This window comes from Paroedura picta, chromosome 9 (assembly GCF_049243985.1).
Source record: "Paroedura picta isolate Pp20150507F chromosome 9, Ppicta_v3.0, whole genome shotgun sequence".
Classification (NCBI taxonomy): Eukaryota; Metazoa; Chordata; class Lepidosauria; order Squamata; family Gekkonidae; genus Paroedura; species Paroedura picta.
This window is the reverse complement of record NC_135377.1, coordinates 19021612-19047464: the sequence shown is the minus strand read 5'-3', so window position 1 is coordinate 19047464 and position 25853 is coordinate 19021612. Positions and strand designations below refer to the sequence as shown.

The 25853-nt window shown below is 41.3% G+C and overlaps 1 protein-coding gene across 47 annotated transcripts in view; it reads left to right on the top strand.

Annotated features, from left to right (window-relative positions):
• The window catches only part of RIMS2 (regulating synaptic membrane exocytosis 2), a 360299-nt gene that overhangs the window by 49488 nt on the left and 284958 nt on the right, over nucleotides 1-25853 (top strand). For 44 of the 47 annotated variants that reach the window (XM_077351690.1, XM_077351711.1, XM_077351692.1 and 41 more), the window contains 2 exons: nucleotides 11131-11341; nucleotides 17092-17103. In XM_077351690.1, coding sequence (XP_077207805.1) covers nucleotides 11131-11341; nucleotides 17092-17103 — 223 coding nt within the window. The remainder of the gene's footprint in view (nucleotides 1-11130; nucleotides 11342-17091; nucleotides 17104-25853) is intronic. The other 3 variants (XM_077351691.1, XM_077351736.1, XM_077351735.1) reach the window with 1 other exon arrangement.

The window sequence follows — 25853 nt, the reverse complement described above, 5'->3', positions numbered from 1 at the left end:
CATGAGGCTGGGAATTCAATCCCAGCAGCCGGCTCAAGGTTGACTCAGCCTTCCATCCTTCCGAGGTCGGTAAAATGAGTACCCAGCTTGCTGGGGGGTAAACGGTAATTACTGGGGAAGGCACTGGCAAACCACCCCGTATTGAGTCTGCCATGAAAACACTAGAGGGCGTCACCCCAAGGGTCAGACATGACCCGGTGCTTGCACAGGGGATACCTTTACCTTTACCTTTAATGCTGTCTTTGAGCAGAGAGGATGTTGAAGAAGTAAAGGACCACCAGCAGTGCAGAGATTTGGACATGAGCAGGAGATAAGAAAATGAACAGCAAGCAGTCTGTGTGGTTGGTGCCTTGCACTGTTTGTGCTTTGTTTCATTTATTGCCTAAGCTCATCATTAACCACAACTGCAGTAAATGCAGATGGGCCGTTCTGATGGAAAACAGGTAAGAAGCCCTGAGGAGCAGTTTTCTACAATTTGCCTTATGGAAGCAGTTCTTAGATATGATACAGGAGGCACTGCAGCAAGGTCAACTGCAAGAGGGAACGTTTAAGAAAGAAGAAGAGCTTTTATGAGCAAAACTGCATGAAAGTGAGCAAGGGAATAAGAAGACGTTGAAAAAATTGGAAAAAGGCTGCCCCCCCCCCCAACTCTCTGGCTCCTAGGCCCAACTTCTCCCCGTCTGTAACCCCAGCCTTGTAATTTAATTGCTTACAACAGTTATTGAGAATTTCATAGGTAGAAAGCTAGAGGAAGCTTATAAGGGTCTAAAGAATTTTAAGTACTGGCTATAGAAAATTATGTGGAGACAAAAATAAATACTATATAAATTTTTAATGAAGTCATTAAAGTTTTTAATCTCAACCAGGCATTTTCCTATATAATTTTGAGCCACGTACATTTGTGATGGATACTGGATGGCTTTTGATCCTACTGTTTTTACCACAGAGATTTTGAAGTTTCCTTGATAGGTATCACTTCTGGGTTCAGGTGCTGTTTTCTCCCACTTTCTCCTACCGCATTGCTGGACAAGTGAGCTGTGATCCACATGGCCAGTCAAGTGGCTCAGGGCATGTCCAGAATGGTCAGCGTGGGGTAGTGGGTGGTGAGAATTAGACCTATTCTTACTCTGTCATCTTCCCCTGTTTTCTGTCTGGTGAATTTCACCAGCTTAGCAAATATTTGAAGTTGGCAAATGTACCTGTAGTTAGTGGCTATGATATCATCATAGGAGCTTTACCTGGAATATCACTGAGAAGGGCAGGCTATAGATTAAGTAAAGAAATACATAAACCTTCACTATACAGTCTAACAGCCTGGCTATGTAATATCTGCCCCCTCCCATTTAGCAGTATACCCTCTTTCATGCATTTTTTATTTCCTGCCAGTGCTTCTGCAACAGTTTTTAGTTTGTGTTCTAAATACAGAAATAATTATAATTTGCATCACTAAAATCATGATATCACCAACCATAGGGTAGTTTATGGCATCAGCAGGGAAAGCTTCGCGTATAGTATCTTTTTTCGAGTTTTAAGTAGAAACGTTTTTATTTGCTTCACTGACATAATTGCATCACCAGATGTGGCAGTATGTGGCATCAGCAGAGAAAGCATCAAGTATAGTTAACTCATAGGTTGCTTCTTTTTTTTTTCTACTGTCACACATACACAGCTCTGAACAGTGTAAGATTAGATGATGGAGTGGTAAACACTCCTGATCCCTGCATACTCTAGCACACCCAGCATTGTCCATGCTTATTTCCTATTCATTAAAAAGGAAAGTCACCAAGTAAGAACAATCCAGTTGCAGCAGTAAAAAGATACAAGTTAGTTAATAATTGAATGCTCTCATGAATGTTGTAAATGATGTGGAATGAACTCATTCTAATCCTGATACTCTAATGTCCAGGGGTGTTATATTTCTGAGCCAAGGTAGACTGATCTGTTATTTGGCACTTGTTTACTTTTGTCCCGTGAGATGAGGTTTAACAAAAAGTTAATTCTGCATTCACTATTACAGCAATATTCTCCCTGCAACCGCATAGCTTTTGGAATGTGCTTAGCTGGAGGTGAGAAGGCCTGGATAAATTCGCTTTCCCCAGGACTCTTTCAAATTTCCCAATAGAAGGTTCCCATGAGATATTTTCTCTTTTGGAGTATGTGTTTTGAAGGCAAGGTTTTACTCATTCACGTGTGATATTTTAATGCAGTATGGTTTAGACCAATAGACAATGAGAAGGGGGTGATCACTTCCTCAGTGTTGTGGGAAGAGGAAGGGAAAGTTGTTTGTAAGGACTCCTTTGTGTAGTTAAAAGTGGGATAGAAAAACCAGTTTTTATATCAGCTCTTCATTCTTCCAAATGTTACGTTTAATTCCTCCTTCCCCTTTTGTATTTTTCTGGAAACCTGGGGATCTTCCCAGGGCAGTAGAAAACTACCCGCTATTATACCTAGCCCCATTCTCTTTGTTTTTGGATCTGATTGGGACCCAGGTCCAGAATGGTCATTCTTGTGTACTCAATGGATATTTGTAACATACGTATTTTAAGGATATATTTATAATTCAAATGAAATTAATTTTGCCACAGTTAATATACTATAATGTGTATGATAGTAATGCAAGAAGAAGTTAATGATTTCACTTTTATAATGTTTAACTTAATAGTTAAATAGTTTTCTTGCCCTGTTACAACTCTTTGAGACTGCTGCTGTACAAATAATTCAATTGTTTTTTTTATTATTTATTTATATTATTAGTTAGTAAGCTATATTTATATGCTGCCAGTTCCAACATAGCTGGCTCAAGGTGGCTCACATCAAATAAAATTTACAAAATAAAACAATAAAATCCCCATTCCACCCTCCCAAGCCCTGTCAGTCCTGACAACACTCTACCCCCCCAACCGTTTTCCTGGCTCCAGGGGGAGGGTCAGTGGCATACTGGAGGAGAAGGCCTGGCGGAAAAGCTCCATCTTACAGGCCTGCGGAACTTTGCAAGCTCCTGCAGGGCCCTCGGCTTGTCCGGCACCTACTTTCCCCAGTCCAAGGCCAGTCAGCTGTGACTTAACAGTACTTTCCACTCAATATCTAATATCGATAATCAGTATATAGATATAGACAGATGCACATATAAATACACACTTTCACTTGTTGTGTGGACATATTGTTTACCTAAAATTGTTTTAAAACGTTCTCATGGTCTCAAAGTTGCTTCATCTTCTGGCTTAGTAAAACAACATGTATAGTTTGTGACTGAAATGCAAACTGCTTTCTCATGTACTTCGTAATGATCAGGTTGCTACTTCCTAACTCACAGATAACTCCTGTTACTATCAACAGTGAGAGAACAGGCAGAAAGAAATTCACCAAACATAGTTTCTCATGGCACAGTGTTGTGATGGAATAGCTGACCATCCCTTTCTCCCATCTATACAGATTGGCATGAGACCTCTGTCATAGAGAGCCTGAAAGTCTGATCTGATAGTTTTCTGTTGCTTCTCCAGGTTAACTAAACTTTTAATGAAATGGAAGTTCTTTGTATCAGGAAGTCACCAATCACAAGCTCCAGCAAGCACGTGTCATTCTATAAAAAATATTGGCTGTCTCCCAGCCACTTGCTGGTTTTATAGTTGCATACCTCTGCCTGCTTTTAAGTGTTTCTTTTTAAAAATGGTTTAGCATTTTTTGTTAAGTTTGTAAAAATGTAAATGGTGTGTTTTTAATTTAATCTACCTGCCTGTTGTTTCATAAGCATATTCAGCTATTATACTTGCCAACAGCTTACGCTAGGGCTCTGGTTCTCAAAGAGGTGCTCCTCACAGAGTTCTACACTCCTGTCAACTTCTTTTTGTAACTAATTATCATAGTGATGTCTAAGGTATATATAGCACAGCTTGAGAAATGTGGTCCGGCCGAGTGGTAGATTCTTAATAGTATATAAAGTGCATATAGAAACCTATAGAGGCTAGAAGCTCCATATATTATGCTCTTTATGGTTTATAAGAATATTAATTGCTTTGTTCTACACTATATTCTTAGAAGAACCTGGTTAGGTAGCTTTGTGTGGATATAAGAGCAGCAGCAAAATCCTTCTCAGTAATAATGGTATACAAAATGCCCATTGGCACTTACCGTGAAGGGTACTTCTCCCTGGGTTCTAGGACTCCATCCTTGATGGGTGGTTCTCACCGCTGGTGCTAGGGAGGCAGGCCTTAAATTTACTTCCTCTTCCTGTCTCCCTGGTAGAACCGCCCTCATCTTCAGTTGTGATCCTTCCAAAGCTCAGAGAAACAATACTCCAAACTACCGTAACCATAACTCTCTGTAATAATTTTTCTTTTCTTTCTTTCTTTCTTTTTTTTTTTTTATAATAAGAACATGAAATAGTGGAAGAGGAAGCAGAAAAAAACAGTTCCGAACAACTAAATTCCAATATTCCCCCTTTTCCTGTCCCATAATGACTATAACAGGACTAAATTTCAGACGACGCCCAGGGAGGGCTGGATGGAGTCCTAGAACCCAGGGAGAAGTACCCTTCACGGTAAGTGCCAATGGGCATTCTCCCCTGGTTCTAGGACTCCATCCTTGATGGGATATGCAAGAGCTTACTTTGTCCCGGGCGGGATTGTGTCGTCTGCATCTAAGCCTTGTAAAGGAACACTTCTGCCAAAGGCAGCCTCCGCTGCACTGTAATCACTAAGCTTATATGGCTAAATTTCTGTCCTCAGTTTTTTAAACTTAAACTGTCCGATGCATCTTGACTATCTTTGTATAGCCTCCTAATCTGCTTTATGCCAATAAACGTATTGTATTGTATTGAATACTAAGCTTATAGTGCCTAATAAAGGTGGAAATTGAAGACCAGGTAGCCGCCTTGCAGATCTGTTCTACAGAGGCAGAATTTATCATGGCAGCATTTGTTGCAGCCCCCCTAACTGAATGCGCTGTAATGCCAGAGGGCACAGGCCTACCCAATGAACTGTATGTTTCAGCAATACAATCCCTGAGACACGTTCCAATAGCCACAGTAGACATCCTTTCCCCTTTATTAGGCGGAGAAATGCTTATGAACATTAACTCTGATCTCCTAAATGGCTCCGTACGTATAAGGAATGCCTTGAGGGCCCTTCGTACACCTAATCTATGCCACAAAACTTCTTTAGGATGTTTAGGGTCAGGAAAGAATGTAGGCAAATTGATTTCCCGCATCCTGTGGAATCTAGATTCCACCTTGGGCCTAAATATAGGATCTGTCCACAAAACCACCTTATCTTTGTAGAACACCCAAAGATCTTTCCTAATGGATAAAGCTCCTAATTCTGAAATTCGTCTAGCAAACGTTACTGCAACTAAGAAAATAACCTTGAGTCGCAAATGTCTCAATGAAATATCCTGTAAAGGTTCAAAAGGTTGTCTCAGCAACGCTGATAGTACCACACTCAGGCTCCAAGTTGGGAAACGATGCACGGCTGGGGGAGAAACTACCGTGGCTCCCCTCAGAAACCTAGTAACGTGAGGATGCTTGGCTAAGGGAAACCCTTGAACCTTTGGAATAACTGTCGCCAAGGCTGCCACCTGTCTACGTAATGTGGATGGTTTCAAACCCTTATCCAATCCTTGTAAAAATTCCAAGATGACCCATAACCCAGTCTTTAAAGGGTCCTTTTTTTTTTTTTTGTCTGCACCACCTGACAAATACCTTCCAAGAATAATTATATATCCTAACAGTAGAAGGTTTTCTGGCCGCCAGTATGGTGCTAGTCACCTTTTCACTAAGGCTGCATTTTAGCAGAGCTGACCGTTCAGTCTCCGCGCGGTCAGCTGTAGCCAGCCTGGCTCGTAATGCCAAACTGGCCCCTGTGTCAAGAGATCTGGTATTACCGGTAATGACAGGTGTTTCCCCACCGCTAGACGCAGGATTGTTGCGAACCATGGTCTGCGTGGCCAATAAGGAGCCACCAGGATTACCTGTGCCCCTTGCTGTCTGACCTTTCTGAGTACCTTGGGAATGATTGGGACTGGAGGAAATGCATATAACAGACCCTGCGGCCATTGAGCCGTCAGGGCATCTATCTGTTCTGCTCTGAGTTGAGCAAACCTGGTGAAAAACCGAGGTAAGAGCGCATTCTCCTGACTGGCAAATAGATCTACCACTGGATTGCCAAAGTGATCCACAATCATTTTGAATACACCCCAATTCAAGGACCATTCTGCTTCAGAAATCTCCTGTCTACTGAGCCAGTCGGCCTGTACATTCAGGATCCCTTTGATATGTTCTGCTCTCAGGGACAGAAGAGTCTTCTCTGCCCATTGTAAAATCAGTGACGCTTCCTTGTGAATTGAGGGAGATTTCGTCCCCCCTTGCTTGTTTAAATAAGCCTTGGCTGCAACATTGTCCATTCTTACCAGGACATGCTTTTGCTGTAATTTGATTTGGAAGTGTACCAAGGCCAGTCGAATTGCTCTGATTTCCAATAGGTTTATTGGAAACTCCCTCTCTTGTGCTGACCATTTCCCTAGAACATGCCTAGTCTCCAGAGTGGCTCCCCACCCCGACAGACTGGCATCTGTGAATAGGACTAATTCTTGTTCACGAAAAAGCGTCCCTGACCAAGATTCACCGGCTTCAGCCACCACAAGAGGCTGTTCCTTACGGCAGGAATCAACCTGATTCTGATGTTTGACTTGGCTGTTATTTTCTCCTGAAATGGCCTTAGAAGGGACTGTAAAGGACGCAGGTGGAAATGCCCCCATTGTAATGCTTCCGTGTTTCTACCAGAACTCCCATGAGTTTTGCCAGTGTCATAAGTGAAGTTGATTTTTCTCGTATCACAGCCCCCACCAGATCTCTGGTCTTTTTGATCTTTTTGTTTGGCAAAACCAATTTTCCTTTTTTTTTTTTTTTTTTTTTTTTCCGTGTTCAACAAAACTCCCAGATGCTCCAAGCACTGGGTAGGAACCATGGAACTCGCTTCCAGATTGACTAGAAATCCGAATTCCTTCAGAGTGGTAATCACTCTCTCTGTGTGTGATGTTGATTCCTGAGCTGATGACGCTCGGATCAAGAGGTCGTCCGAAAATGATGTATTAACACGCCTGACTGGCGTAATGCCACAAATGGAATTGGACGCCAATCCCCGTTTGATTTTGGCACTGTAAACAGAATTTTCTCTGTTCCTCTGCAGGAACTATTTCTATTGCTCTTATGTTTAGTAGATGTTGGACTGCTTTTAGCAGAGCATCTCTCTTGAGCCGATTTGCGCTTAATGGGGACACCAGACACCTGTTGGGGTGAATTGCAAAAAATTCTATTTTGTAACCAACCTGAACTATCTCTGCAGCCCATTAGATGGACTGCGCTTCAACCATCTGTAAGGGAACAATGATAAACGACCCCCTACCGGAATCTCCCTGTCTTCTAGGGAGTCATGCTTTATTCTGGGAGGAGTCCCTGTCCGGCTTCTCCTGTCTGTTGAAGCCTTGTCTGCTATATCGGGAGTAACGTCCCCTACGAAGGGAATATCGACTATTCCCCCAGGATCCTCTCCTGTTCTCCCGAAATCTTGGTAGGGTGTTCTGTGATCTGAAAGAAAAGCCTTGAAACTTTCTATCATTACCACGTCTAACAAACTTTGGCATCATTTGCTTTTTATCTCGGGTTTCGATCAAAATTCTATTCAATGCATCCCCGAACAATTTATCTCCCTGAAAGGGGTAGGCAATAACAATGGATTTGGAATGATTGTCTGCAGGCCAGGCCCTCAGCCAAAGACCACGCCTAGCAGCTGCCAAGGACGCAAGTCCCCTGGCTGCAAAAATAACTGCATCCAAAGTAGTATCTGCTAAATAACAAACTGCCTTTAACAGTCGTGATACACCTTCAGTAGACTTCTTGTCTGCTTCAGGAATTAATCTTACCAGCTTTCCAGTCCAGACTATTGAAGCCCTAGTCGTTATGGAAGCTGTGGACGAGGCTCTAATGGCCATAGCTACAGCCTCATGTGCCTTTTTGAGAGAAAAATCTCCTTTTTATCCATCTGGTCTCTAAGGTGACCCTCACCATTCTGAGAAACCAGACCCTGTGACTGCAAGGCCGTGACTGGTGCATCGACCAGAAATGTCTGTAAAACTCTTCCACATAGTCTGAGAGTTTGTAAATTTTTTTTTTTTTTTATATATATATATATATATATATATATATAAATGCCAGAAATTGCTTGTTAGCCATAGGTTTTTGCCATTCTGCCTTAATCTTTTTTTTTTTTTTTTTTTTTTCTCCAAAAAACTCAAGCATAGGAAACACCTTTTGTACGACCTCCACAGGAGGAAAAAATTCTTCCTTACCTTTCACTCTAGGCTTCATATCTTTTTCTGGCGGTGCCTCAGCTGCCTCTGGCTGAATAAGGGCTAAAGCCACAATACATTTCTGTAATAAGGGCTAAAGCCACAATACATTTCTGTAATAAATCTTGAAAATCCTCCTCTTTACAAAATCTCTGAGTTGACTCAGGGACCTGAATATCTTCCTCCATCGCCTGTGTCCCCTGTTCTTCATCCATCAAAAACTCACCTTCTGGATCGCTCACAGACGATCCTGAGGACATAGGTAAATTATAGCATATCTTTCTAGCCGCCTTGGTGGGAACGGACTGAGGAACCTGCTCATAGTGAACAGAATGCGATGGGGAATAATATTGAACAGGAGGATGCAGCATCCTAGGCGGTAAAGAAGGCACATTTAAAGCAGACCTCTGCTGATAAAACGAATTCATTTCGTTTCTTAACATACACTTCATAAAATTGAACATTTCAGAGGACATGCCAGCAGGCAGCCCTTCACTCACATTTGCAGGTCTGTCTCCAGAAGAAGTGCCAGGCTATGGGTGTCCCAGAGAGCCAACAGAGGTTTGGGATTCACCTTGTATTATAGAGCTCGTGCAGTCATTTTGGCATTCAGCCACTAGGGGGACTCCTTCCCCCACGTGCAACTCAGAGCTCGGCACATGGCTGCCCTCAAGGCCAAAGCTCCCTGCAGAGCTAATCATGACGCAGTCAGAATTGCCTCCGGAGCTTGTTTGTTTAGGCAGAACGCCTCTGCTAGCCCGTTCACACTTCTCTCCACGGAGCTTGTTTGTTTAGGCAGAACGCCTCTGCTAGCCCGTTCACACTTCTCTCCACGCAGCCTTTTGGCTGGTTTGCAAGTAGCCTTCCTAGGCTTATCGGGCTGCTGCTGGGCTGCCACGGTCAGTAAGGTTCCCGATGGAACGCAATCTGCCGGGCCCGTAGCTCCACCGGCAGCTCCATGCGTGCCTGGGAGATGAGACTCCAACAAATAATCATCTTGAAAAACACTTGTTGCCATTCTGAACAGTAAGTAAATTTCCTATTAATCTAACTTTTAAACTTTAAACTCTAACCTGGCAACATTAACTATGAACTGGGAGGGAAAGATACAGAGGAAAAGAAGTAGAAGGATTTTAGTATAGAAATTCCAACTAACAGTCTTAATCTAGCTTCTATAAAAAAAGGTGAAGAGCTAATGCTCACACAACCGCACTCCCTGCAGGCAGGAGAAAAACTGAAGATGAGGGCGGTTCTACCAGGGAGACAGGAAGAGGAAGTAAATTTAAGGCCTGCCTCCCTAGCACCAGCGGTGAGAACCACCCATCAAGGATGGAGTCCTAGAACCAGGGGAGAATTATTCTGACTTTTGTTTTAATATTTTCTATACTGGTTTATTTTCTATACTGTTCTTCCATTTATGGACAAGCCATTTGCCCCGTGTAAACCAACAGATTTACTCTTCTAGAAGGGAAGCTCTTCTAGAACGGAGAAGGCCTCTAGGAGTCACTATCTCAACTGTCCAGGTCACCTTGGATATACATCCCTATACCAACTAGATTCTTGAAATCAGTTTTAGAAGCTAGTTATGTTGGTCCACAGTAGGAAAACTAGACGGTTTCTGCATGAGGAATCTGCTCTTGGACAGCCTCTGGTTGTTGGATTTTAGAGACTCCTCCACATGACATCCCCTGCATCCTGAGGCTGTCCAGGGGCTGGCTTGCATTTTGCCCAGATCTGCCTTGGGATGAGTGAAATCGCAAAAAGTGGATTTGCCACTTTTTATCTCACATCCCACCAGTAAGCAACCAGTGAGCAACCAGGAGCAAGCCCATATAGAGGGGAAAAGGTGCTATAGCCTCTGCAGCATTGTCTCACTCTCGCACTCACCCTTCCCTCTCCATTTTCTGCTCTGAGTTTTTTTTTAAATGGCATGGTCCATGTAGCAGCATGACCGCGAAGCTACATTGTCAAAAGTAAAATAAAATCTTCTGCAAAGTATCGACAGTCTTTTTGGGATCAGGCAGGCAAAACACAGCCCTGTCTCTGTTTTCTGGAGGTGGGAAATTGTGGGAAAGGGGCGGGGGCAGATGATCAAGCATCCTTCTCCCAATCATAAAGAGGTCTGAGCACTTTGTTTTTAAGCCAACCATTTACACAAAATGACTTTTTAGGCTCCAGGAACCAGGTTCAGAATTCCAGAAATCCACCCAGACGTTTAAAAGTCCATAAGAACACGAATCCCAAAAAGAGGGGGGGAATGCTATATCATTCTGGTGTTTCTCCATAGCAACGCGGCAGTGTTGATTTTTATTAAAATGCATTTGTATTGTGGCATTACCACATAGCAATGCAGAAGTGCCTTTTTTATTTAAAAATAATCTGGGGGTTCAGGGGGGAAGAAAATTTCAGTCCACGAGAGAACTGCTGTGCTGTGATTGGTGGCTTCCAGTGATTGACAAACCAAGGAGTGGGGGGAGAAGTTTGGCTTGTTTTCCCTTGCAGCCTCATCAGGAGGCAAAAAGCTACGATGTTGAATCTTAATCTCTTAATCTTAAACAGTTTCATTGGTATGGTTAGTCATGCGATTCCTTATTCAATTCAATTGATCTGTTATAATTCAAATATCTTCCATCTATTCCCTGTATACAGATGTATAGGATATGTGCTTTAAGACTAGTTATTTGGCTGGTTAAAACAAAACAAAACAAATCAGTATAAAACGATAATCTGACAGACGTTTCTCTTATTCTTACTCAAATATTATAACTCTTTTGTTATTTTCATCTACAGGAAATTACACCAACAGTTTGAAATGTACAAAGAACAGGTGAAAAAGATGGGTGAAGAATCACAGCAGCAGCTCGAGCAGAAGAGTGATGCACCAACCTGTGGCATTTGCCACAAAACAAAATTTGCCGACGGCTGTGGCCATAATTGTTCATATTGCCAAACTAAATTCTGTGCACGTTGTGGCGGAAGAGTGTCTTTACGCTCAAGCAAGGTGAGGAAGCATTTTACAATTACGTCTTGTGTTTCATTAAGTTAAGATCTTAGTACTTAGAAAAATACTTGCTAATAGATTATTGTAATGCTGGTTCAAACTTCTTAAAATTCTCTTAAAGTCAAGACAAATTTGCAGCTGCAAAAAAAAAAGGGGGGGGGGAAGAATCCTGTATCATCCCACAAATATTTTATCAACTTGCTCACAACATATGTTATGACATGACTGGTGTAGTGGGTCTGGCAAGCTGCTTGTTTCGAAAAAATAGATGAGTGCATTGGGGAATTCATTGACTGCAAGTCTAATTCAGTGGAAGAAAATGATCAGCCAGTGCTAATTACAAGCCTGTTTGGAAAAACCTTTGGCAAACTCAGTTTCCTGACTAATTCTGTTAACATCTGCACACACACACAAATATTTCAAACAGGGTTACAAATAAGCACTCACTTCGGCTAAGAATAAATTTTCCCAAACTGCCCAAGAGCTAATTCAGAGCATCCCTAGTATCTGCTCATAGTGAAGTTGGTAGTCTGTTGGGACACTGTAGATAATCACCACTGATGATAATATGGCATTACTTTGCATTCGTGAATGGAATCTCATATTATCAACATTTAGCTCCTTTTCATCCCTGCTATTATATTGCTACATGTATTTAGTAGTGCTCCCTAGCTCTACTAGTTGCGGCTTCTGACGTATTCTTATGCATGTCAATTCAAGGCTTTTCATAGCCTGCTGAACTGAGTGCTCTGATCATGTGCTGCTCCTTTAATTTTTTTTTTAGCAAACAAGTCAGCATCCATGGCACTTTCCTCCATTCTAGCTCAAGGAAGGCAGGGAAAAGCTAGATACTAATGGGCAGACAGGAGAGCTGTTCAACAGCCCATTGCCAACCAAGGAAACTGTGGACTACTATTGCTTAGTCCCCTAGGTGCTTTTCGGTAGTATTGGAGGCTGCCCAGTAGGACTTCAGTTTGTCTTCCAGTCTCATTTCTGCTCCGCTGTTGTTTTATTGCCTTTGTTCTTAACTGCTGTCCTCTTTTGGTCTGATTTATTCTCCTTCCCTCCTTGCTATTCACAGCACTCTTACATTTAACCTCTTGCTTTTTCTGTCTTCCTCAGATTAATTCATTTTCTGTTTAATGTTTATTTTTCCCTTTTCTGATTTTGAGTCATTCTTTTCTCATTGTCAGCACCCCCTCCCTATTACAACTGATCCCCCCACTCTTCTTCTTTTGCTCCGAGGACTCTGTGACTTTATCTTTCATTCCCCCCCTCTTTCTCATTGTTAACTCCCTAATTTTGCTTGCACTTTTTTTCTTTTCTTTAGTGAAGAAATTGATATTTCAGTGAGGCAATATAAATTCTGAGAATCACTGTGGATTCGTGTTAAATGAAACTTACAGATTCTCTTGTAAAGTATTTTTTTTATCCCATCCTTTCTCCAAGCAGCTCTGTGGCAGCCATAGGTTCTATTGCAATACTTTTATCATCACAATCAGCTGAGAAATGTGAGGGTGAGAGAGTCACTGGCTCAAGGGCATCTGGTGAGCTTCATGGCTAAGCAGGGATTTTAGCTGATCTTTCCCCAATTTTCTGGCATTTTGTCCACTGGAAGCAAAATTTTAAAAGTTCTTTTTAAATAATACAGTTTTGTGTTGGATGTCTCATTCTCAAGTTTATTTTGTATATATGAGGACTGCGGTTCTGGCAGTTCAGAAGCAGTATATTGCTTTTTGAGAGCCTGTGTGATGTAGCATCAGACTAAGGCTAGGCAGATCAAGGTGCAATCTCAGTCATGCAAACCACCTATTTCATGCATAACTTTTAAGGATATGAAATTAAAGTGTCGGAAAATTATTTGAAGCTTTTTATTTATTTATTTTTTGTTTGTTTGATTTATTCACTGCTGTTCCTGGGCAGTCTGTGACCCATTACTTCCATGATTTGGAGTGTTAGAAATAGTTCATTGCGATCCTAAGGGCTGCTGTGTGTATGGGTGGATAGGAGGCAGAATGGAGAAATACACATGCTACATCCACGTTGGGATGAAACAGGCCATGGCTTTATTGATTTACACCTACCTGAGCATTGGCATGGCATAGGGCATCATGCTAAAACTACCAAAAGTTGTCGCACGGAAGAAATAAGAAGTGTAATGCTACAAAACTAGATAACCGAGTGAGGGAGTAATGGCTGAAGTAGAAACTAGGAAGGCCCAGCAGCCACCTGGTCCTAAACGGGGGTGAGCCTGGGTGACCAAATCTGGCCCCCAGACTGTCCCTTTCTGTCAAGGTAGGAAGTGATTGGCTGCTTGCTGGGCCCTCCTAGATAGCCATGCCCATGCAGCATCATGCTGCGAAGGCACTAAACCTGACCTCTGATCCTGCCCCTGCAAAATGGTCCCTGGTAACTTCAAGGCTGCAGTTTTATAGAAAAAGAAGCCCACAGAGATTGTTTTTATGAATTCTATAGCTCATATACAAGATTTTCACATGCATATTTGGATTTCAATATGCGTGTTCCCTCTGATTCTCTGGCTTGCCTTGTTTCAGGTATGGACATGGATCTATACTTTCTTACTCTTTCTATAGTGAAACAAAAGTCTGTTGTGGATTGTCCAAAATGCCAATGCGTTGTAACTACCACACAGTCTGAATAGAAAATTCACGACATGTTTATGACTCCTCTTGTTTGATTTTGTGGGAGTTACAGTCAAAAAGAAAAGATGTAAATCCCACAGGACAGGAAATCCAAATGCCAAGTTATGATATCAGAATATGACCGTTTATGCACTAGGAACTTCACTGCCCCAGCTCCTGTGCAGGAGCAAAAATCGGGGTCAAATGAGGCGCACTAGGCCAAATGCTCCCCTGTGTGGGTGCAGGAAGAGGTGGGGCAACCTGCCATGACTAAAACTCCAGCCTGCAGCCCGGCATGAAACCTCCAGTGCATAAACGGTCTATGTGATTAAAGGGTTTTAAAATCATTTTTAAAGGCAGTGCTCCCTTCATCCATGTTAACTATCAAATGTTTTTGAGGGATGAATCAGACATAGTATTGAAATGCATCTGGTCAGAGATTCAGTTTGTTTGAGGCTTAAGTTTGTCATAGATTGATATTTGTTTCAGAAATATATTCTAACAGGCAAGAATAATTTGTGATGTCATAATGTTCCAAGAGTCAGAGCATGTGGCCCTGATGACTATGTAATTCTTTCAAACAAAGTAATGGCAAACACTTGCTGAAATTTGACTTGACAGTTTTGGACTTTTATAAAAGCCAGACTTTAGAAATCATGGCACTTATGGGCACAGTCAGTGATAGTGTGATAATTCATATCTTTTTAGGTAGTTTAAAGCTGAAATAATTGTGAATTATATGATAATTTGTGAATACAGGTTGATTCCACTTGATCCCAAAGATTAAAATTCCATTTGAAAGAAAAATACCACTATACATAAGAATATTAGAAGAGCTATGCTGGATCAGATCAGTAGTTCATGTAGTCTAGCGTGCTGTCTCATACAGTGGCCCACCAATTACTCTGGTTGTGCTAGTAGATGCTGATAAGATATCCATGAGTTATCTTTTCTATATTAATGTTTTTATTTGATGTTTTTATTCGGTAACCTGCCATGAGATGTTTTATGAGAGCGTTGGTTAATAAATATAATAAATAGTAATAATAAAAATACAGGTATATGTAAGGAGGCAACATCTATTTGAAGCTCTATTAGGGCTATGTGTCCTCAGTACACACTTTAAAAAAAGCTGAATTCTGCCCTATGTATAAATTCGCTAAGCAGATTTACATATCTTATTTTACTTAATTCCTCAATTTTATTATTGGTTTTGTGCATATTATATTCTAGGGAGAGATGAGAAACTTTGTAGAGCACTGAATCCTTCTTCCCAACTATTAGAAAAATTATTAATTCATCTTGAATAATTATTGCTAGACATTGTTCACAAACATTAAAGCATATACTTCTTGCCTTAAAGGCTAGAATCTTCTTTTAAGCAAGAAAGAAAGCTAGGATTCTCTGAAATCTGAATTCTATACCTAATTATTGTCATTTCCTTTGCTGTCAATGAATTGTGACATATACATATGTAACTTCCATTGTTTATAGCAGGCTTTCTCAACCAGGGTGTCTTGATGGCCCTGGAAGGGTTTCCTGAATGGATAGGACTTAATTCATTTTCTATATATTTTAAAAATTTGTTAAACATTTATCAGGTGATTTGACCACATATGGTCATGTTGACCAGCTCCAACGGCCAATGAGGGTCCTCGAAGGGGAGGGCCCCAGGTGGGTTTGTACCCAGCTATGTTTCCCACCCATATTTTGCACTATTGTGCCACTTCTGAGATTTCTCAAAGCCTGAATAATGTTTCAGGGGTTTCTCGACTGTAAAAAGTTGAGAAAGTTGGTTTATAGTGTTAGAAGCATTCCTTGGTCATATGTAGGATAAATGCTTTACGTCCTTTTCTTTCTTTATTTTTCTCCACGCTCTTCCTTCTACTGTACTTTTTATACCCTACTTTAAGTACAATTATATCTAAAACTACTCTCCCAATCCTAAATGATTTGAAATGATCTAAAGTGGCTAAACCACCAGCTTGTGAAATGTGCAGTGACACCATATTTTGTATCAAGTTGACTGATGTATTGTGGACCTCAATTTGGAAAATATACTAGATTCATTAAAGGCATTCTTATGCTTTTATGACAGGTATCCTGGAGAGATTTGGCTATTAGCATTATTTAAGGAATGCTCAGGCTAGGTTGGGGTATTCCGGCTGCTAATTACTAGTAAAAGCATTATATAAGCAGATAAAATAGCTATAATAATTTTCAAGTTATTTTTTAAAATACCTCCCATCTCTTCATTGCTATATGGCTTAGAATTGTACATGCCCATAAAATGTGAGTTCAGAGCTGACTTAAAAGCATCTCTGAGACTACACTTTTCATAAAAATAGTCTTGAGTTATCTTTGTGGATAAGTGGGACAAAATATAAAAGCAGTAAAATTTGGTGTAAATAAAATACTCAACTTTGCTGAGTGATTTGAGTGGCTCTGAAAATCAGCTGTTTAAGTACCCAAACTGGAGCATAAATGTGGCGCTGGGAAAAGGTTTTTAAAAAAACGGTTTCCTCTGTGCCATTTCCCCAAATAAAAATGTACCCCAGGTTGCTTTAAAACCAGGTGGGGAAAAAAAAACATGTTATGAACCACAAACTGACAGGAATCACATTTTTCTGGTTCATGCCCTTCCTTAATTTGAACATAATGTAAAGTTTTGTCCTTAGGTGCTGAAATATATGAAATTTTAAATATAATTTGTTAGTTTGAAGACTTTCATGTATAACAAATTGAGCTACTATTATTTAATGCCTTAAATGTGTTTTCAATTTCACTGCACTTTCAGTCTTGAGAATTGTTCCTGAACAGTTGTGCCATTTTCTTCTGCATATTCTGTATATCAGGTTGTTAGCTGTACTGATGTTTTTGATTGGTTAGCTGATTAAAGTATTAGGCATTATTGGAGCTGCACTGTTCATTTCTGTGAAGTCATAAAGTGGTGTTTGACAATATATTCTTAAATAGTTTTTACAATTATTACTTCTTTGCAGTCTGTTTACTAATAGCTATTATTGTTTCCTTTCAGAATAGAAGTAACTTTTTTCTCTTTGTCTTTTCCTGTTCTTTTTTACTTGCTTTCATGGATATGCTCTCCAGGAGGATAAAGTGGTTAGAATCCTTTTTTTTCCTGAGATTATTCTTTTTGTTGGTCTTTTATGGTACTGTTTGATTAGGTTTTGTCCTCACTTTATAGGGCTGATTTACAGTGAGTATGTGGTATAGGTGTTTGCAGTAAATAAATGTGAAGGGGAGATTTACATCATCAGATTATTGGGGTCATATGGCAGAATAGTATTGACCAGCTACAGTCAATACTGTTTGGAGATCTGAAACAACCCTTCACACTTTTCTGCAGTGAACACAATGTACCCGTGGCACTGTGTAATCAGCTCTGACTGGAATTAATAGTAGTATGTCTTTCTAAAATGACAGCAAAATGGACATTGTTCTTTCAAAAATAAATTAATTTGAAAAAGATACAGCTATTGGAAACCTATATGATGCATGAAAACATGGCATTCAGTGTAGTTTTATTTTGAAGTTTGCATGTGGTATGTGCACAGTTGTAGTGGGTGAATTTGTACAGTGAATCATTAACTGAGCATTATGTGTTTTTCTCATAAGCGGGGGTTTAAGTATGCAATGGGTGATCATATTTATAGGAGGAATCTGATATACTTTGGCTGTTACAATAGCACTACTACTACTACTACTACTACTATTACTACTACTACTACTACTACTACTACATATGGCCTGGTCTGATTTTTGGATCTGAACAGTTACTAAACATATTGTCACTGTCCCCAAATAGCTCATTTTAGAATTTTTATTACATTATACAAAATAGTTCTGGAATCTCTTTTAGATAATGTATTGTTATACATTTTACTGATGAAGTTTACAGATTATATCATTATTCCCTGCTGCACATATCATATTGACTATTATTGTAAGAATATTATGTATGAAATCCAAAGAATATTTAAATGTCGATTTCATTTTAGGTATTTGAATAGGAGAAAGGATGAGTGCATTGATATATCAAATATGTAATTAAATAGCATCTTAAAGTTTTCCCCCCTTTAGTTATAAACTGATGAAAATACAAAAATACACAAAAGGATTGCAATATGTGTAATATTCTAAAAATGTGACACTACAGCATTTCAGTGACATTTATCAGGACAGAATATGGCTATAACAAACCCTTTTGCCTTAAGTCCACCATCTGATGTGCAAGTAATATTTGAAATGAAAAATTTATCCACAGAAGATCAGCAATTCAATAAATGTCTCTAGTGCATTGTGCCTGAAGTAGCTAGTCAAACAGAACACTGGACTGTTCATTTAGAAGTCAGTGGAACTTTTTTAGAAGGATTTGAGGACTGCCAGCTTTCTAAAATGTTTATGAGGACTTTCCTGATTTCCAGTTCCTACTGTAACCTGGTGTGTTGCTTACTATTCTTAATAGTCTTCCCAATTTAGGAGTGTTTGGTAGAACACAACGGTGGGTGGATGGGTGGGTGGAAATTTATGTTACATGCACAGAAACACATTCCTTTGGATCCTGTCCTGATTTTGTAAGTCCTGAACATACCGGATTATACTGTATATCTTTTATGTAGTGTTTATGTAGTGTTTATTATATTGGAATGGACAGGAATCAGGCTACAAGGTGTGGTAAAGTATCATCTTGATATAGGTAAGCCAGTATCCATAATATGAAATGGATGAAGTCCATAATAATGTGACTTTAAACAGGCTTTTGAAATGATGCACCACATATTTATACCCATTTGTGAAGAGAGTGGACTTCTAAAACAAATATAAACATCTTGACCGATCACACAAGGTCCAAGGGCTACATCTGCTCAAAGAAGTCTCAGTTCTATACAGTGTTTACTTCTGGAATCTACTATCATGGCACAACTTTGGAGGAAATTTTAGCCTCCCCCCTCCCCAACACATGGGCAAAGATATACTTGAAGTACACACAACTAGATAAACTAGTTGTACTCACTCTGTGGATTGCGGAGGGCCACGTTTGCAAATTCCATCAACCAAAAGAACCATCCATATAACTCCTGTGTGCCATATACATCAGTGGTCCCCAACCTGCGGGCCGCGGCCCGGCGCCGGGCCGCGGCTCCCTCTCCCCGCCCCCCCCCCGCAGTAAAAAACTTCCCAGGCCGCAAGCTTGCGGCCCGGGATGCTACTTACTGCGGGAGGGCGGGGAGATGGAATCAGGGCCGGGCCGCGCCCGTGCAGGCCGCGCCCGCTCGGCCCGATCCGCGGGCGCGGCCCGCGGGCGCGGCCCGATCCGTGGGTGCGGCCCGCGGGCGCGGCCGGGCGCGGCTCGTGGGTGCGGCCCGCGGGCGCGGCCGGGCGCGGCTCGCGGGTGCGGCCCGCGGGCGCGGCCGGGCGCGGCCCGATCCGCGGGCGCGGCTCGCGGGCGCGGCTCGAAGCATGGGCGTGGCCCGCGCGGGCGCGGTCCCTGTGGGCGCGACCCGATGCCCTGCCGGTCCCCAGCCTAATAAAGGTTGGGGACCACTGATATACATTACTCCTTATATGGACAAAGTGGTATACAATATAGTAATAATAAGTTTGTTCTTCCTTATGTGTATATTTAGCTTGTGTGCGGAAGTGGTGCTCTGAACTTACTCGAAAACAGCAGAGAAGTGACAAAAATACCAGACTATTCCTCTTACATAAATGGTTCTCCATTTTGAGATAGAAGATCTAGTTAAGATCTGCGTATCTATTACAAATTGAATAGTAATCTGTGAACACTGAAAATTAGTAGAAGGTACAAGAGTGTCTCTAATTTGAGTGATGCTCTATTGTTATCATTCCAAATTACTCAGATCACAGTGAGAAAATATTACACATGCTTACATTCTTCATCCAGATGCTTACCTGTTGGGGCATGGTAGTATGGAAGGGGAGCTGCATGTTAAAGATGCTTGTCAAGTTCACTCACGCCTCAGATCTTTTAATTAGTGAAGAAAATTGCTGAATGTATCCTGAGGGTGGAAGGAATTACACATGTAGATGAGGTTTAGGTTGGTTATGTGCTGGTGTTGAAATTCTACTGAATAATACTGAATAGAGCTGTTTGCTCACTGACTCAGATTTAGAGATGAACTTATGAAATTAAGCTATAATGATTTTTATTATTTATCAGTCTAAAAATGCAACTGTTGCCATCCTTTATATCAGTGGTCCCCAACCCCTGGGCTGTGGACCGGGACCGGTCCGTGGATCAGTCGGTACTGGGCCGCGGCTCCTCCTTGTCCTCCTCCCTGGCTGTTGCCTCGGGGGCTGCCCTGCCACTCTGCCGCTGGCTCACCTTTGGTGTTCTCCAGTGGCTGCCATGGCTGAGGGTTCCCCTCAGTGTGGCACTGCACAGCTGCTGCTGGCAGCGTCCCCCAGCAGGCGGCGGGAAGTCAGGGGCGCTGGCAGGAAAGCAAGTGGAGCAGGGGATGAGGTGGTGGCGGCGATGTCCCTTGGCAAAAGACTACCTCCCCCCGGGCCTCAGTAAAATTGTCAAACCTTGACCGGTCCCCGGTGATAAAAGTGTTGGGCACCACTGCTTTATATTACACCAAGCTCTTTTTATAGACATTCTTTATTTAAGCAGCAGTAAAGGCACTGGCAAGGCCACCCTGTATTGAGTCTGCCATGAAAACACTGGAGGGCATCACCCTAAGGGTCAGACATGACTCGGTGCTTGCACAGGGGATACCTTTACCTTTACCCTTATAGTATAAATATGTAAGTAGCTGTGTTATACCAAGTCAGACTCATGATCCATCTAGTCCAAGATTGCAAACTATCTGCCACAGGAGTAGTTTCTCACAGCCTCCTTATGTGGAGATACCTAAAAATTAAATATTGGGCCTTGAACATTGAACACATGTGCTCTACAGTTGTAGTAAGCCCCCTTGCTCATATTAATTATAAAGGTATAATTTAAAAGCTGCTCAGTTGCACAGCCAGAATGCTAAATTGTGTTTGAGTGTTAAGCTATTTTTGCCACCTGCTGAGGCATTTAGAAACCATATCAAGTGCTGTTAAGTGCCAGGCATAAGCCTTTATCAAAGTTAGCTCAGCAAATCCGTTGTTTCGGCCACAGGTGTGTAACAGCACACCTAGGATGCTTTTGAGTACAGTTGGACATTATGGCACAGCAGGGTACAATGAATATTTAATCAGAGTTGGCTTCAGCTGCTGGAAACCAGTGCCGATATATATAAATAATGAAGACATTGCTAGTAATAGAGTGAAGTAGAAAAAATAACCAGACTTTCATTGCACCAACTGGTTGCTCTGAGCATCTACAAATAAAAGGTTCACTGAAGAATTCAGGAATTACATGGAAACTTTTCTTCATACCAGGATTAACATTCCAGCTTTAGTACTAAACTGGTATATTCTTCTCAGATGAATGGACATTTGTGACAGTTTTCCAAACAACTGAAAATGGTGATGCTACAGAAATAATTTTGAGTCTAGGAGAAGCAGCTTCGTAATTAGTGGATCTTGGATGCAATAAGATTACAACACAGTATTATTTAAATATCTATGACAATTTAACAGTTGAGTTTCATAACATAAAAATGGATCACTACCGAGACCTTGTTTTTAAAAATGAAGAAATGTCTACAGTCATGATCCATGGGATCAGTGGAGAAACATGGTTTTCAGGTAGCTCAATTCAGTTTTTAATGTTTGTCGATGCTTATAGATATTTTGTGAATATAGCTTTAGCACTGTTTTCTCATTTACCTATTGTTAAAGAATTTTGATAAGGTTAGAAAAAGTATTGATGACATTATAGATGCAAACCTAAGTACTAGGAAGCAATTAGCATTGAATTCAGAGAGATTTATGTCTGCCATGCTTTAGAGCTTGTATAGGTTAATGAAAGGCATAAACATATGGGCACGTTTAGCCTTTATGGTTAAAACACATACTGATGTTGTTTTCTTTCTTACAATTTTGTATCTTGATACATAAAAACAGATCTATTTAAGGATTTTCCAGTTGTAAATGGATTGTGGAGACATTAATTAGATCTTTAGTCAGGTGAAAGAATCTGCAGAGGGGTGCAGTATTCCTATAATGTCACAAGGACTATGCTATCTGCTAGAATGTTGTAGCCAAGTGATATAAATAACCATTTTATGATATAAAGTTTATGTTTAACACAAAATGGCAAAATAATATCAGGTATTGTCTTCTAAATAATCACCCTTCTTACCACAAATTGTAGGATAAGAAAAAAAAGTATTACGCACTATTGTATATTTGCATGATTATTTAAGGTAAAAGATTACAATATGTGTTTTCTGTCACATAACAAGGTAAACTCTCTGGATAATATGTGTAACAAATATGTACATATTACTAGATAATCACAAACATGATAATCACAAACATGATTGTTTTGTTGCTTTACCTTTTTGAGGATGTTATAAATATTACTTAAAATATTTAAACAGTAGCTTGTATTAGCAAATGACAAACTTGCATGGTTGTAGGGAAACATCAAGTAAGGCTGGAGGAGATCCAGGATAACAGTCTGGGCCAGAAAGCTCAAGCACTTTTCTGTGATAGAGTATTCATTTGATCTGGAGAAAAAAAAATCACATTTATCAGTTTTGACATCATTTTATAAAAACTATGCTGGCAGAATACTAGTGCACTGTAATTGTACCACTATTTCTAAGAAAGTGTATTTAATTTGCTTTTGTACTTCCATCTCTTTACTGCCCTATCCAAAAAATTTCCTAGGAAACTGATAATCCTGGGCTGCTTTAGCAGTAGATTATCTGGTTGACATAGTCATCCCAACAGCAATCTCTGGTACTATTTCAGACATTATTTTGGGGAGATCGAACTGAACATATTGGGAGTGCTTCCTACCTGCAGTGCTCCTGATATGTACAGCTGGCATTTTATCTTGATTTTCATCTTCAGTACGAATTTCATTAGATTGAAGCTGAAAATACATACCATATTCTGATGAAATGGTATCCGCACATATTGGGAACGTCATTGGTAGTATGTGTTACTGTTGGTAGGCCCCCATTATTCGTAGTAACATTTGAAGAGGGTTAGAGTGAGCCATGAATTATCCAAGTTAAGGTACATGCATGAGGACTGATTAAATCTTTACATTGTGGTGCATCTCATGAAGTTTTAAGAGAATATGTCTGTCTACCTCTTAATAAAAGTTTACCTCTTAATAAATAAACTGGGGAGTATGTGGAATGCTAATACCATTACAACTTCTGCTGTAAAGTTACCCATGTTACCCTGCTGCTGTGTCTATGACTATTGAAGCCCTTGTACATTCAGGAGGCTTAATGGCAGCCCAAAAGAGAGTCACAGCCAAGTTAGCAATGGCTCACTTTAACTTGTCATGCGTAGAATGCTATAGATAATATTTAATAATTATTATGATATAAATTTTCTTCGGTGCTTTAAGAATTTTTGTGCGTGGATAATATAGACCTAGAAATAATAGCTTTATATGACTTCTATGCATAGATGCAGATTTAAAAAATATCAGTTGTCAGTTGTCCTAGTTCTTTATTCATTAGTATAAGATAATTAGGAAACAAGATAAGATGTTGAGAGTCTCATAAGCTTGGCTTAGCTCTCAGTAAGGGGAATCTGGTGTTTAAAAAACTTACTTTCCAACCTTCCAGAGACACTTTTCAAGACACTTTGGGTGCTGTCAGTGGTCCCCAAGTTTTAGAGGTTGTAAGCCATCAATGATGCATTGAACTGTTTTGAGTTGAGAGCTGTAGGTCAGTGGTCCCCAACCTGCGGGCTGCGGCCCGGCGCCGGGCCGTGAAGGCCATGGCGCCGGGCCGCAGCTCCCTCTCCCCGCCCCCCCGCAGTAAAAAACTTCCCAGGCCGCAAGCTTGCGGCCCGGGAAGCTACTTACTGCGGGAGGGCGGGAAGAGGGAATCAGGGCCGGGCTGCGCCCGTGCAAGCCGCGCCCGCGCGGCCCGATCCGCAGGCGTGGCTGGCGGGCGCGGCCCGATCCACGGGCGTGGCTTCCGGGCGCGGCCCGATCCGCGGGCGCGGCTCGCGGGCGCGGCTCGATGCGCGGGCGCGGCCCGCGGGCGCAGCCAGAAGTGTGGGCGTGGCCCACGTGGGCGCGGTCCCCGCGGGCGCGGCCCGATGCCCTGCCGGTCCCCAGCCTAATAAAGGTTGGGGACCACTGCTGTAGGTGACCACTAGTGGTGTTCTGTTATTGTCTCTTTTGGGCCTGTCTTGCATCAGGTTTTTTTCTGTGTGTCATTCTGGCTTAATCTGTTTCTTGACTTCGTCATGCAGGTACTTTATTTTTAAGGAGGTTTTTTGTAGATCCCTTAGGTGAAAATCTTTGTCTGTAGAACTGGAGCAGATGTAGCTGTAGTATAGAGCCTAGTTGTATATAATTGTTTGTTATGATTAGGAAAGTATGAAGGTATATTTGTCAGTCAGTAGGTTTCTAGTATAAGGTCGTACCTATGCATCCATTATGTATTTTTACAGTTGTTGTTCTTAGGTGCGAAGTCATGTCCGACCCCTTGCAACCCCATGGACAATGATCCTCCAGGCCTTCCTGTCCTCTACTATTCCCTGGAGTCCATTAAAGTTCTCACTGACTGTTTCAATGACTCCATCCAGCCACCTCATTCTCTGTTGTTCCCTTCTTCTTTTGCCCTCAATCTCCCCCAGCATTAGGCTCTTCTCCAGGGAGTCCTTCCTTCTCATCAGGTGGCCAAAGTATTTGAGTTTCATCTTCAGGATCTGGCCTTCTAAGGAGCAGTCAGGTCTGATCTCCTCTAGGACTGACCAGTTTGTTAGCTTTGCAGTCCTAGGGACTTGCAAGAGTCTTCTCCAGCACCAGAGTTTAAAAGCCTCAATTCTTTGACGCTCGGCCTTCCTTATGGTCCAACTTTCACAGCCATACATTGCAACTGGGAAGACCATAGCTTGACTAGATGCACTTTAGTTGGCAGGGTGATATCTCTGCTTTTTAGGATGCTGTCTAGATTTGCCATAGCTTTCCTCCCCAGGAGCAAGCGTCTTTTAATTTATTTGCTGCAGTCCCCATCTGCAGTGATCTTGGAGCCCAGGAAAATAAAATCTGTCACTACCTCCATTTCTTCCCCATCTATTTGCCAGGAATTGAGAGGGCCGGATGCCATGATCTTGATGTTGAGTTTCAAGCCAACCTTTGCACTGTCCTCCTTCACCCGCATCAAGAGTCTCTTTAGTTCCTCTTCACTTTCTGCCATTAGAGTGGTATCATCTGCATATCTGAAGTGGGGCTTTAGGGAATCTTGAGCCTACAGTACTTGTTTATATTGTCTCTCCAAAGACTACAGGGCATTATGGTGTGCTCTGCATTGCCACACTTTGGTACTGCAGAGATGAAGCTAATTCCTGCAATCATAAAATCTCTGTAGAATTTGAAATAATTGTATGACCTCCCTCTACACTATTATGGTGAAAAGCCTCTAGGTCACAGATTCTTAACCATTTTGGGTCACTGAGACCTATGATAATCTAATAAAAGCTATAGACTACCTCTCCAGAAAAATGCACATAAATACACAAAGCAGTTACCAATGTACAAAAATGAAAGTAATAAATCTAAACCAGTCTTGTGCATGAAACATAACTGAAGTATGGTTTTCATCAAATCAGCCAGCCAGCCAGCCAGATCAGGTACTTGTCACAAACCAACTTTAATTTCTTTATATTACACTGTAGATACATGCTATTACTTTGCCTACCTATCAAACATCCACAAGTATTAATATTATAACTACTTCTGGAAGAAG